The 13,796-nt window shown below is 45.7% G+C and overlaps 1 protein-coding gene across 1 annotated transcript in view; it reads right to left on the bottom strand.

The window, feature by feature from the left end:
• Positions 1-13,796, bottom strand: part of LOC144935212 (dysferlin-like) — a 177,616-nt gene that overhangs the window by 113,997 nt on the left and 49,823 nt on the right. Inside the window, exons 38-43 of the mRNA XM_078861724.1 lie at positions 11,360-11,528; positions 6,820-6,887; positions 4,094-4,153; positions 2,965-3,063; positions 2,040-2,168; positions 1,013-1,168 (exon numbers count right to left, since the gene is read on the bottom strand). Coding sequence (XP_078717850.1) covers positions 1,013-1,168; positions 2,040-2,168; positions 2,965-3,063; positions 4,094-4,153; positions 6,820-6,887; positions 11,360-11,528 — 681 coding nt within the window. The remainder of the gene's footprint in view (positions 1-1,012; positions 1,169-2,039; positions 2,169-2,964; positions 3,064-4,093; positions 4,154-6,819; positions 6,888-11,359; positions 11,529-13,796) is intronic.

Genomic DNA, 13,796 nt, shown 5'->3' with positions numbered 1-13,796 from the left:
ACGGCACAAAAGAAGGCCTAACCCATACTGCGCTGTCATCTTATACACCGCCAACTAATTACAGTCGTGCAATGGATTTAATCCATCTGTGCGGAGCTTAAAGTGTTATCCCCTCATATGTATGAGTTTTCTCTCCTGGTATTCAGATTTCCTCCAAAATGCCCAACACTGATTCATGGAATTGTTCAAAGATCTGAATGCAATAAACTTCTAAATACAGTACTAACATTAATTGAAACTTTTCTGGCTGAATAAAAGGCATTAATATTATAGTGATACTGTATGTAGCATCAGATACTAATTTAATGGCTAGGCCATCTCTTGACCCAGGCGAGGTTCAGATAGCAATTGTCCTTGGCCTTTTGTCAATCGCCAGGAATGAAGCCTGGATTCATGGATTTGTAACATATTTAGCTTTTCAACACTTCACGTTGTATACAGGATGCACACAAAACACGTGCACATGCTCGTTCGAGCAAGCGTCGTAAGGAAATGTGGAATTTAAGACGCAGAAAAGTGTGGCATAATACTGAACGAAGTACGTATTGCCCCCCACTACGCATTTATATGAAGAGGTCTGTAGTTGTGAGCAGCAGGGGATCCTGGTCTGAGCAGGGGGTGAGAAGCGAGGCTTCATTATTATTATTACTACTACGAGTGAGCGGGCTGCATGCAGGAGGTGTCGTTAGCTGAAGCTATGAGAGCTATAATGATAACACTGGGGGCTCATTAAGAAAGAAAGCCTCAATGAAATGGCCTGAGATGGTGATGTTGCTTTCACTCCAACATGCAAAACCAGAAAGGCTCCAAAAATATGCAATGTCTTGGGGTTTAGTTTTAAAATATATTTCATTGTTTTTATATCGGAGACATCATTATGAACTCAAGGGCACAGCGATATAGTGTGGAATTAATAGACGTTTGAACCTAAACATAAACATTCACTGAAAAGTTGCGTGCACACACAAAGGGCAACGATCCCCCATCTATCGTCACACACGTGCGCACAAACCTTTCCATTGGAGTCCTTGGGCTGCAGGTCCAGGGCTCTCACCACGTAGACCCGCACCTGGCACTCCTGGGGTCCGCTGGGGGGCAGCTGGGAGAACTGTCGGGGCGGGAAGGGCGCATCCTGCTCCTCGGGCAGGCGGTAGATCCGGAACGAGCCCTGTCGTGCCACGTGCACGTTCAGTATGACCGCGAACACAAAGATCTCCCGTATGCCCTCGAACAGACTGCTGGGGCAGAACGTTATTTGCGAGCACCTGTGACGGATGTCAATGCACCCGAGGGGGTGGGTGGCCAACGCCACGCCCATCCGCCTTTGTCTCAACCAGTGCTGATGTTTACAAACTGCACCAGGTACTCGTTTGAGGTTGAGTCGACCTAGGGGAGGCCCAGGATCAGTTCAAATATTCGTCACTGTTCTGGTTCGTGAGCGGGAATCGAACACGTGCAACCGGGTTCGTAGCGCAGTGCGATAGAATAACGACAAGCATGTAAACACACGTACATTATCATCACCAGGGTCAACTCTCCCGAACTTGGGAGTGGCAGCGTCGTGGGTGAATATCAGCACAGAGGTGATAAAAGTGCTGGCCATGGGTCGATGTAATGGCTACATGATCTAATCAATGTTTTATTTTACCAGGTAAAGCCCAATGAGCTATGCAGCTCTTTCTCAGAAGTGACCTGGCCACAAATGATTGCTCAGCGAAGTGGCTTATCGTCGTGAAATGTATGGCAAACAAATACTCTAAACGCATGTTTCTAAATGTGGGGGGGGAAACTTGAGGACCCGGAGAAAAATCCACGCGACCACGGGGATAACATGTAGACTCCAGATATAAAGGAGTCAGGATCGGGACCGAACCCACAACCTCCTGCATACCAGGCAAGGGAGTTAACATCTGGCCACTGATCTAGCAGGAAGTCGTAAGAACCTTTGTGTGCGTGCGTGCATGTGTGTATGTGTATGGGGAAAATGCACGCTTGGGGCACTCGCTCAGAGAATAACGTCCTTGCACGATCCATCTGACCTTGAACTCTCCCACGGGGGTCGGGTCGTCCTCCTCCCCGGCCGCCTTGCCCCGGTAGAGCGTGAAGGTTTTGCAGAAGTCAGTGAGGCCCCCGAACTTGTCCACCTTCTCCAGTTCGGTGTCGTACACCTTGCGGCGTGGGGGGAGGGGGGTGGTACAGAGAGAGACAAAGTCGACGGTGTTTCAACGTTCCTACTGACGAGAGCGGTGGTGCTCGAGTGATTTCCCTGAACCCATGGTGGAAATTCAACATTCCTTACGGTGATGACCAATCTATCCATAGGGCAGTCACTATTTCATGGAGGTATGTTGAACTTCGTTCACAACGTACGTAGCCAAACGTGCTCATCGGAGGAGGTGCAGCTCATACTCTTGAGTATGAGCTCATACTCTTGAGTATACTCTTGAGTATGCTCTTAAGTATACTCTTGAGTATAAGCCGAGTCAATCTTGGACCAGGATTTAAATTTAGAACCTTCTGATTTTGTCGTGAGCACGAGACTGCAGTATCCTGTATGAACCAAAACGAGAGAAATGAGATGTATTATTCCGATTTAGAATGGTTGTCGTGAAATATAGGTACACGTTACATTGAGACAATACACGGTAGTCGATTGGAGCAAGAGAGGTGACGAAAGCACCATCTATGGCTGTATTTGCTATCTGAGTGATGGTGCTGACACATCACCAAAGGCGCACGATAGGTCCAGCAATGCACTCATTTGGATAAAGTCTAATATTCCGCGAGGACTGTAGATTTAAATAAACATTCAATATAAATGTATAACATCCTTACACAGATGTGCTCAGCAAAGAATTGGACTCAAGTAGCTGGAATTGTAGTCCAGTATGATAACGAACATCACCAACACTGAACACACACACTCTCTCGCAAACGCGCTCACACACACACACACACCAGCACCTTTATCGTGTCGTAACCCTTCTGCAGGTAGGAGCCAGACTTCTCACTTTCCCCAATCGACGCGTAAAACTTGCACCACCAGTCCACGGAGTCTTCCTCCTGGAGCACAAGCATGGTTGGACATGAGCGTGTGTTCAACTCGAGGAGTATTTCACTCTGTTTCAGCAAGACTCACGACATTACCGGTGCCCTTTTCAAGAGAATCTTACACGGGGATGATGGTTTGTCAATTACGCAGTGAGTTATGTTGGGCATGGGAAAAATCGGGCTACGCAGAGAAATCGTGCACACACAAGGGGATAACGTGAACAAGTCCGTGCCCACACAAGGGGATAGCATGAACACGTCCGTGCACACGTGTCCAGGACCCACTTGCTGTATAATTATGTCCCCTGGTCACTCTGCAGCTCGGCAAGTTTGGAGTTTCACACCACATTATGAAATCAAAGTGTCGTTGGTGTACCACCACACTCGGCAAAGTAGGTAAACATACTTTGTGTATCATGAGCATGTGCCCTTGAGTTTTTTTACGAGTGTACATTCGTTCATCTGTCCGTGCAGGGGCGGAGTCAAAGGAATTGAAAGGATGGGCTTCTCATGTTTATGGCAAGCAAGAGGAGACAATGGCAAGGAGAATTGGCAAGAGAGGGAGACAATAGCAACGAAAATTTGTTTTTGGCATGGCAAGGAAAACAGGGTTACATCCTTGGCTCCCACCTGAGATGAATTCATTTTCTCCTGTGTACTGAGATTCAAGGGAGGCCTGGGTGTCCAGTTGCATAAGAACCATTATTTATTTATAGCCCCCCAAAAAACGTAGAGTTTTGGGCTATGACAACGACACGCAATTACTCACTCTTGTGAACAGTCTTGACGACTAAGACTACAGCAGCAGTGGGAACAGAGCCTCTGACTCCTTGTAAAAGTCTTCAGTGGTGAATGTTCTGACCATTGAGACGACACCTCGCTAACTGTGCTTGGGCAGTCAAGGGTTCACACAGCTTGACGGCACTGCATTTGAGACACTGCCATGAACGGAATTTATAAACGATAGCAACAGGCGGGTTGTGCGTGGGACATTGATATGGGTTTGTGTGATTGCGTGTAAAGTAAACATGAATGCACTCACAGAGTACGAAGTTGTGCCCCCATAGACTGAGCCCAGGCCTGCGGATGAATTATCTGCACCCTGCACACACGTGCATGCGCACGCAACACACAGACACACCAGCTCCAGCGTGAACGTGATGAGCATGCGTGCCTCGAGCTCTGTGTGGATCGCTTAGCAAGGCAGACAAGCGGCGGTTGCTTTCGCGCTTCTAATATTCGGGCTTGTGTAAGCGCTAGACCTGTTCGCGTTAAGACCCAGGATAGATCAGCTCAGCCTAGCGTGCCTTGGATTGCAATCAAGTGAGCATCACTCTCTGGAGAGATGGCCCGACATGTGTACGATGCGTGGACTTTCCACCACTGGCTCTGACTGCCAATACAGATGAGTACTGATCTACAATTATTATAATCAATAATCAATATTCTGATTCTGTCCTACAATTGATTAATTATAGAATTTTTATTGATTCATATATTTATTGATTTATACTAGAGGAATATGATCAGCTATAAAGCTCTTTCCCACACATGTCCACTAGTTGTTATTGTAAAATGTGAACGTTGGGCTCTGCCACCGATGTTTGTTTATGTGTGTTTATGTTGTACTCTGGATCACAGCGGTCACTTTACATCACACGGCGTGCTCGTTGCCCAAGCAACAGCAGGAATCACTTACAATAATATTGCTCAGTGACTAGCGTCTCTGGAGCTCCCCTCTGCTGGAGGTTACTCGTTCTCGATTTAAAGCGTTCTGTTACTTCCGAAAGTAATATAGTGTTACATATACGCCAAAGAGAACATTACTTAGTCTTTGACAATTACAATTGTGTTGGAAATTTGAATTAGTTTTTAAAAATTGTAATTCGTCTAAAAAAATTACGGTGCTGTATATTTGGAGTTTGTTTGTGTCTCTCTCTCCCCATGGTCGCGTGGATTTTTTCTCCGGGTCCTCCGGTTTTTCCCTCCACATTTAGAAACATGCATTTAGAGTATTTCACTGCGAAATATGTCCACATGATAAGCCACTTCGTTGAATTATAGTTCAACGATAGCTGTCATTTGTGGCCAGGTCACTGCTGAAAAAAGCTATATAACTGAGCGGGCCTTCCCTGGTAAAATAAAAAAAATTGTTTAGTTTGGTAGTTTATATGTTAATGTGAATATTCAGCCATGCGATTGCGTGCTCGCGCCACTGTGGGTACCAGGGCCTCCACGAGAGGGAGCCCCGCACAGCGTCTCCAAGAGGCGACTTGGGGGCCGCTCTTCCACACTGCTCAGACCAATGGCGATTACATCGGTGAAACGTGCAAGGGAAGCAGCCTCATCCTCCCAGCAAAGATGTCTGCGCCATGTTAAACATGCAAGACCCAAGAAGCAAACCTGGGTTCGGGAATCCATTCACACACTGCGTATTATGTCATCACGTGTGCCTTCTTTACTACCATAACCTGACCCAGTTTTCGGAACCAATTTTCAAACAATTGCGAAAGCTGGGTAGCCTAATGCGCAGAGCCAGTTTGCATGAAGTTGACTTTTTGATTTCCGCTGCTGCTTATTATTCTCTATGGAGAACATCTCTGGTCAAGTGTACATTAAAGACCCTGTGACGTCATTCACAAGAATAAGCAATAGCGTGTCTTCAGGCGTGATGAGGTAGGAGGAAAGAGAGTAACACCTGTACTGGGATCCATCGCTATATCGCAATAAAGCCTCTGTCTCTAATCATCTTTTTCAAAAGCATACACTGAGTAACATATTGATGACATTGGGTACATCTAGGCCCAGGATAAGTTGTTCCCTCTGACCACGGCGACAGCGATGGTCAGGGATCAGGCCCACAACCAGCATTACTGTGTGCCTGTGTTGTATTCCAAATATCCAAAATGGGATACAATTAAATTTGAAAAATATTTCTAAAACAACCTTAAACCAAAAATCCAGGTCTCCCTTGCAAAACAGATAATCAATAAAATTTACGACATTACATTCTCAATGTAACCGATGTTACTACCCATGTTTCACAACGGCTTTAAGTGTGTGCGTATACACTGTTGCTTTTGTGCACTCACAGGGCCCCACTGTGAACCTGGAGTGCTCTTGCCAATGATACCTGACGATACTGAGGATCATTAGTTCCATGAGCATGACCCTGCTGATGAAACCCAGAAGGTCAAAACGTGTCCCAAGTGTGATTTGCTAAAATTAACACTGCAGGGTAATTCGTCTGGACGGCTCAGGCTAAAATATGCTTCATTTTGATGTGGTGAGACAACGTGAAGTCTCTTTATCGATGAAATGCCGATGCTATTCTAGTGTAGCGCGCATACATTGGTTTACAACCAACAATGTTGCTGGACACGTTGACCCATTCATCCCAGGTCGGGCAGTCAGCTTGCACCTGACCGGACAGTCAGCTTGCACTAATTACAGGCCACAGGTACCTTTATTTGTTAAGATACCAAACCGAGCTACCTGGGCTGAACCAACCCAGGCAAGAGGGGAGGGCAGGGGCCAGGCCTCAGACATTTACAGCCTCCACTGGACTAATGAAAAATTGGTCCCGACATTAATTGGCTTCAATTAGTGACTGTAGTACAAACGTGTTGCAAAACAGAAGTCGTGCTGCATTGCTTGACGTGGGCGATTGTGCAATGTCTGAATCGTGCCAGTGTCACCGTGATGCTTCTGCTGCAGCTCATGCTGGCTCCTCGTGCTCACTCTCGGCTGCTGCTGTTGCCGCTGTACCTTGATCAGAGGCTTGCAGTCGTCCACCTCGATAACGGTGTCCATTGGGCTCGAGTGGGCCGAGTCGGCTGTGCGCACAGCCACAAGACAAACGTAAAGGCAGGCGGACAGCTGATTCCCTTTTACGTTTTTTAACGGACCCCATCAAGGCAAGTAGTGTAAGCAAGCGCCTATTTAGGCATTCCAGGTACACGCACAAGCACATGTGGGCCACGGCACGAAACAGGATATTTTGTACTCGTTGATACCGCCTTCATTTTCAGCGTCTAATTGTGTTTTAACGCAATTAAAAATGGCCTACCCATGTTTGCGATAAGTTCACAGGATCTTTAGCGTCCAATGTAATGCAGACAGCTGGGGAACAAGCTAACCCCGCAACAACGCAGCAAGCGGCAGACACGCGAACGCTGGGCCATGTCACCTCCTAGAGGCAACATTGACAAATAAATATAAAGATGCATGTTATGGGTGTAACGATGCATCACCAATTGATCGATTAATATATTATTATTTAGGCTCACGATGCATGCATTGAGTGGCGTGTTTATCAATATATGCAATGTGTGTACAAGTGTAATTTTTTATGTTCATTGCAGGAGAAAAAAAACGTAAACACGCCAGAAATTTTCTTGAAAAAATAAACATGTTTTAGTAATAATCAAACAATAAATTGCGTATTAGATTGAGTCTCAGCCTTCAATTATCACAATTTCATGACATTTACACCGCTCATATATATCGATACAGTTTAAATAGGTTTAGAGCTTCATGAAAAATATCAATATTCCTGGGTCTTTCGGTACATTCACGTAGATATATTCCAAAAAATAATCAAAAATAACAGAAAACTACGACGTTTCGATCGCAACGCAAGAAGACGACCGCGTGCATTGCGATCAAAGCGTCGTAGTTTTCTGTTATTTTTGATGATTTTCTTTGAAACTATCTATGTGACTTTACCGAAAGACCCAATAATATGAATTTCTGCAGTCAAGAAAGCGTTAAGTCGAAAAAGATCCAGTTGGAATTTGGTGCTTGAAAAATGCAGATCCTTCTATTATAAAAATAAAACTACTGGAATAATTATAGACAGTAAGAGCAGCACAAGTGATAAAGCAGCCCCTCAATTCTAGACAAAATAAATGTGCTGAAATAACCGTTGTGAATGTTTATACTGTGGTTCTTTTTGTCTTAATGTCATGTCATGTGCTGTATATATACTACATGAGGCAAGCTATGTCATCACTCCGCAATCTGCCAGGTATTGCCATGTAGCAGATTTGCCCCAAGAATATACATTTCAGTTCCACACATGGGCACCGAGCCTTGACATGTGCTATGGAAAGGACAACCCGGTCATTCGGTAATTGCTGGTAATTCCACAAATCTGGTTTCAACACTCGCATACAATGACCCGCCTTTGTAAGGCAGTAGTATCGAGGGATATTGTTACGTCTACATAAATTAGCAAATAGTGCGCTTGTTTGAAAATCTTTCCACAATGTATTGTCAAGGGGGGGCTGAGGTTGGATTTGAACGCAGTGACCCCTGGAGCCAGAGGTGGACAAGCTGCCCACACGGCCACGCAGCTGGCTGCCCCAGTAAATCAGCAACTGGGCCAACGCAATCGTGAACGCACGACTGTAAATAGAAGCAAACATTGGAGCGGTGTAATTCGGTTTACATTTCAGTGGTATGTTTACACGCGCTCTTTCATTGCATTGACAGGGTTATTAGAAGCACTTTTTTCGCGTGTAGAAATATATCTCAATAGGTTTAATGGTAATCATTTTAAGTGTTGTAACTTAAGAAACGGCTTCGTTTGGGGGGGAAAATGTGCAAGGATATGGAAATATGTGGCCTATAACTGCACAATAAATATTTATATGTGTAACTATTTAGCAAAAGACCCCAAATAATTTTTACAATTTTCCAACCAAGATGGAAGCATTCCCTCTACGGCTGTCACCAAAGTAAACATACTAAAAGCATGTAATCACATCATCGGAAATTAAAAAAACTCCTTTAAACTATGAATGTCTTTCGCAAGTTTAATTACTTTTCTGCACCCATTAACCCACTCATAAGATACAGTAAATTTAGCTGTGACGGTCCCACCTGAAGACGGAGACTTGTGTTGCCTCCAAAACGTTGTGATCTAATTGATTTATTTTCATTTATTATTATTTTATTTCTATTATTATTTTTATTTAATTTTTTACCTACGTGACTTTACCGAAATAACCTAAGAGTATGAATTCTTGCAGTCACGAAAGCTTCAAATCTAGAATCATATTTAAACCCAGTTTTAATATGCCTCAAAGGCATGGAACTGCAAATTTCGTTTGTATTTATAATGTGCATGCAGATGAAGAGTTGTCCCAACGTGCCTTCGTTTGGGTTTCACATCTGAGCATTCAATTGTGTATTTAGGAAACTGCCATGCATAAACATTATAGTAATATAATTATAGGGCTGCAAGCGCTGCCTTGAAACATTCAGGATGGCCTGTCGATGATCCATCCTAGACTGAACCAGGCTGGACTGTGTGAAGAGCTCACAGATTCTTTAAAGATCTGGACAGGTGATATTGTGTTGGCTGGATCATGTAGCCCGCATGCCCAGGCACTGCATGTCCAACCAACTTCTGTTTGACTGGACAGAGGGGGACAAACGGTGCAGCACACGCCAGAGATGCAATGGCCTGATGTGGTGCAGGAGGGTAAGTAGCTGATTGGTCTTGCAGATGACCGGTACTAGCAGTGCCAAGATCAGCCTCTCTGGAAGAGGCTCACGAAGGACGCAACTAGGCATTGAAAGCAATTTCCCTTCGAAATGCAATCGAGGGTGGAGGAGTGACGCTCAGAATAACGCGTGAAGTGCAGCCATTCGACACGTAGCAATTTGGCGCCGTGGAGAGCAAATGTGGTGCATCTGCCAGTCATCTCAGTCAGTTATCTAAAACACCTGGGTCTGTCCCATGATCTCTTGGCAGCGAGCCGTCAACGCTTCAAATGGCCTAAAATTGCACCTAGCCTGGCACAAGCACCGTGGTGACGTCACCATCACTTCGTGTCGAACCGCGGTTATTGTTGTCATTGTTGTTGGTTCCCTCGTTCCCACATTGGGAAGCCGTAGTGAAGTGCTTTGTGCATTTTACAACAATCCTGGTGGCCAGGAATTGATGGCCATGGAAAACATCAGCAGTAAATTATACCTGAATCTGATATGGATCACTTCTAGGTCATCTCAGGCTAAAATTAGTGACATTAAAAAGACACAGCGAAGTCAAAACCATCTCTGTGGAAACAAGGTCGATCAACGTGTTGCAGGTGAAACCGTCCATCCTGTGCCACGCCAGCCTTAATGAGTAAGCTCTCTAAAAGCCTCTGCCCCACAAGGCTATACTGTGCAGGTAAATGTGGAATCTCTGGATATACAATGCGGCAACATGTGTGATAGCACTGGACAGCACTACAATCCCACTGACCCAGCAGATTCCATTCCCGGTAATGTCCCCCACCGGTGGTAGTTGGTCATTGAATGGAGCCTTGAATACACCTTGGCGAGCTCAGCCTAAAGTGAGTACCTACTGCCTAGCGAGTACATGGCGTGCGGCTATTGTGTTCAACAGACTTCCAGGGTATCTGGGCTGAGCCCATGGAGCTCGCCAGACGTGTATCCCCCACCGTCTGCCACCGGAGACAAAAACGAGCTGATGCATTTTTCTTGCTGTGCCAGAATCCGAGTCTCAGAGATGCCTTTTAAGTGTCCCGATGTGGGAGTTTAGCCCAATGCACTGCACAACCGACATGTGGGACAAATTTCATACATACAGCTCGGCCTCTTTCTAAGCTTGTGCAGAAATGCAGGCCATCTAGCGGAAGGTCAGGATTAGAGATACATGCTTATATTGAGCCTGCCTCTGTGCCTGTTTCATATAACAGGCGCTCTGGGTGGCTGCCGAGGCAAGTGGCCAGCAGTGCAAACCACGAGGACAATTTGCACACGATTGATGTGCTCCCACCAGCAGCTTGATAGCAGCCAGCTGGTGAGACCATCGTACAAAACCCAGTCCAGAAAACCACACTGCGTTAGAACCCTTCAACCCAGGGTCCTTTAGGTCAATTACTGCAACTAGAATTTAAACAGCATGCTTAAAATCCACGTCATTCTTCCGTCTCATCAGCCCCCCAAACTATCGCTGCCCATGCCCTTGTGATGACGGATAGTTCTAGCACAATTCCTTCCCATCCTGCCAGTTATTCCCTTGGCAACCCAGAGCTCTGGACCTCCGTTCACCGCTGTCGTTGAGACGCCGTGCTGAAATAATAAATTCCAAACAGACCTCACGACTGCTCAAATGACAACAGGGGAACTAGTGGTGTATACAACGGACGCAGGGGTGTGCATGGGTGTGCGTGGGTGTGCGTGGGTGTGCGTGGGTGTGCGTGGGTGTGCGTGGCTGTGCGTGGGTGTGCATGGGTGTGCGTGGGTGTGCGTGGGTGTGCGTGGGGGTGCGTGTGTGTGTGCGTCTCACCAGCGACGGGGGATCTGGGTACTCGGTCTGGAGCCCGGTAGGGGTCACAGAAGAACTCCTGCAGGGAGCGGATCGTGAGCTGACCTACCACCGGCCGTCGCCCAAATGGACGGTTGTCCAGCAACTTGACGGTGACGGGAGGTGCGTAGCAGCCTTCAACTGCCATCCTCTGCACACGTGCGCACACGCACACGCGCGCAAACACAGGGACCCCCCCAATTAGCTCTGGAGGGCAAGTGCTGTTGGTGAGCACCTGTTCAGATGAGCACCTGTTCAGGTGAGCACGGCACACGAGGGCTTTGCGTGGCCAGCGCCAAAGAATGGGACAATTGGCACCCCCAGTGCTCACGATTGCATGCTGCACCGGCCGCTGGTTGAAGGCACAACACAAGAGCACGTTGTCAAATTTGAGACTCATCGACATCTAATATCAATGTCTCTCTATTGTAGCTTGTACCAGGAAAAAGTGCTGAAGTTCAATTCTGCACCATCAGATTCTTAAAAAAAGGCAGATCTTCCAATCAGGATATTACCAAATGCTGATCGAGTCACCGTTTGATGGAGTCACCGTTTGATGGAGTCACCGTTCACATCTCGTGCGGGGCAGTTCAATTCTGAACCCAACCGGAGGCACACTCTTGCCAAGCACAGTGCCATCTTGGCAGATGATTTCAAAGATAATTTAAAGAATATACAAAACCCCAGTGTATTTGGTAAATATGACCATGGCAGGTAAAGGACACGTATGTTATAGTGATTGTGAATGGTATTTGGCTCAGGTGGGCAGCTATCATGTATGGAACTATGGTTTTTGAATTTTGCTAGCCACCCGTGATTGAACCCGGTTCTCAATAATAAATGCCTTTTGAAGCATATGAAATTTGATTGACACTTAATTTAACTAAAGCCATTTCGACAGCTGAAATTCTGTGCACGTGTGTTTGATAATTGACACATGGCAAACATGTATTTACGGAGATGGAAGAGGCTCCTTCAGAAACTATTCTGAGATGTCACCTTTCGAGAGCATCATTTAACAGGGCGTACATGATACTCTGATGACTGAAAAGGTAATGAAAGCACATTAATTAGCATTTTACAGAATGACAAGTAGAACTATACAATAATAATAATAATACAAACCTCATTCGAACATATGTACAACCTGCAGCTGTTGCTCATCGGCTGGGGTGTAATTATTTCCAGTAGCCATAGCTTGAAATAAAAGACAGAGAAGTCACCTCTCAACAGAATGACTCTGGCTCCTCTCACCTGCTGCACCTAGCCACAATGCGGGTGCTCGTGACAGCGGTGCACATGTTTGCAACAAAATTACGTCATGCGCTCACTTTCCAAACCATTGCACAAGCACCATGTGTCACATGACCTTAATAACAACAACAACAAAACGGATAGTTTAAAATACATTTGAAGTCTTAAATAACTAAAATTAAACAAAAACTCGCAACCCGCATTTGTGAAAACAGCGCCCTTAGTTACCGCGCTGTTTAATTGTTTATTAACAGAAGTAAAAAAAGGGTATTTAAAAAGGGCAATTATAACCAAAGGACATTTGAACCTCATGCCGGGACCCCGGGGTCCCGAATAAACGGAAGTCAAAATCGTAGTGAATCAATGTCTTTATGGCGACTCCGTCCCACCGCGACCCACCTGAAGCGGATCATTCTGTTGTCGTGTCGTGTCCAAGCGCAGCGGCGAGGACGAATGTGCACAAGAGCTGAGCAAGCGAGTGCGCTCCATGCTCGGGTATGGGCAGGATCATAAGTCTAATCCAAAGCTGCTCAAACTGCCTACACGACTTCATAACGGTTTGCATACTACAGTGAAACTGCTCTCTTATCTTCATTATTATTTTTGACCTACCAATGTCTGCAGCCAGGATCAATCGATGACAATCCTATTACCTACAGATGAGATGCGTTGCACCGTTAATTCCTCATGTTTGATAATACTTCTCTTGTCCGTATGCATCTGTGCAGATAGGTTTTTTGCGGTTAAGCCATAGTCCCCACATACCGCTCGTATCGATGCGGATAAGAGGAGCGGCGACCCACTACTCTGTAGAGTGACATTGGTATAAACGCTTGTTACAATATGAACAGCGCATTGAAAACGCCTACTATTTCATGTACTGTTTACAAAGTGTGTTCACAAATCCACACTGAGAAACACGATGATCGACAGAGGGGTGTAAATAATTGTTTCAATAGTGTATTTAAATAGAGGTACTGCAGGTAAGTAGTTTTCATTTTTAAAGGCATAGTTTTTGTTGACATTATAATATAATGTTTACGCGAGAGCGGGGGGCTTATGGGACCCCGGGGTCCCGCCATAAGGCTCATTTGTTGATTTTGGAACAGGCCAAGGTTTTGCTCGCAGCCCCCTGAGTCGAGGGGGGCTTTGCGTGTGTCATGAA

The sequence above is a fragment of the Lampetra fluviatilis genome, chromosome 12 (genome assembly GCF_964198595.1).
Source record: "Lampetra fluviatilis chromosome 12, kcLamFluv1.1, whole genome shotgun sequence".
In the NCBI taxonomy this organism is placed as follows: Eukaryota; Metazoa; Chordata; class Hyperoartia; order Petromyzontiformes; family Petromyzontidae; genus Lampetra; species Lampetra fluviatilis.
This window is presented reverse-complemented; position numbering and strand designations above follow the sequence as displayed.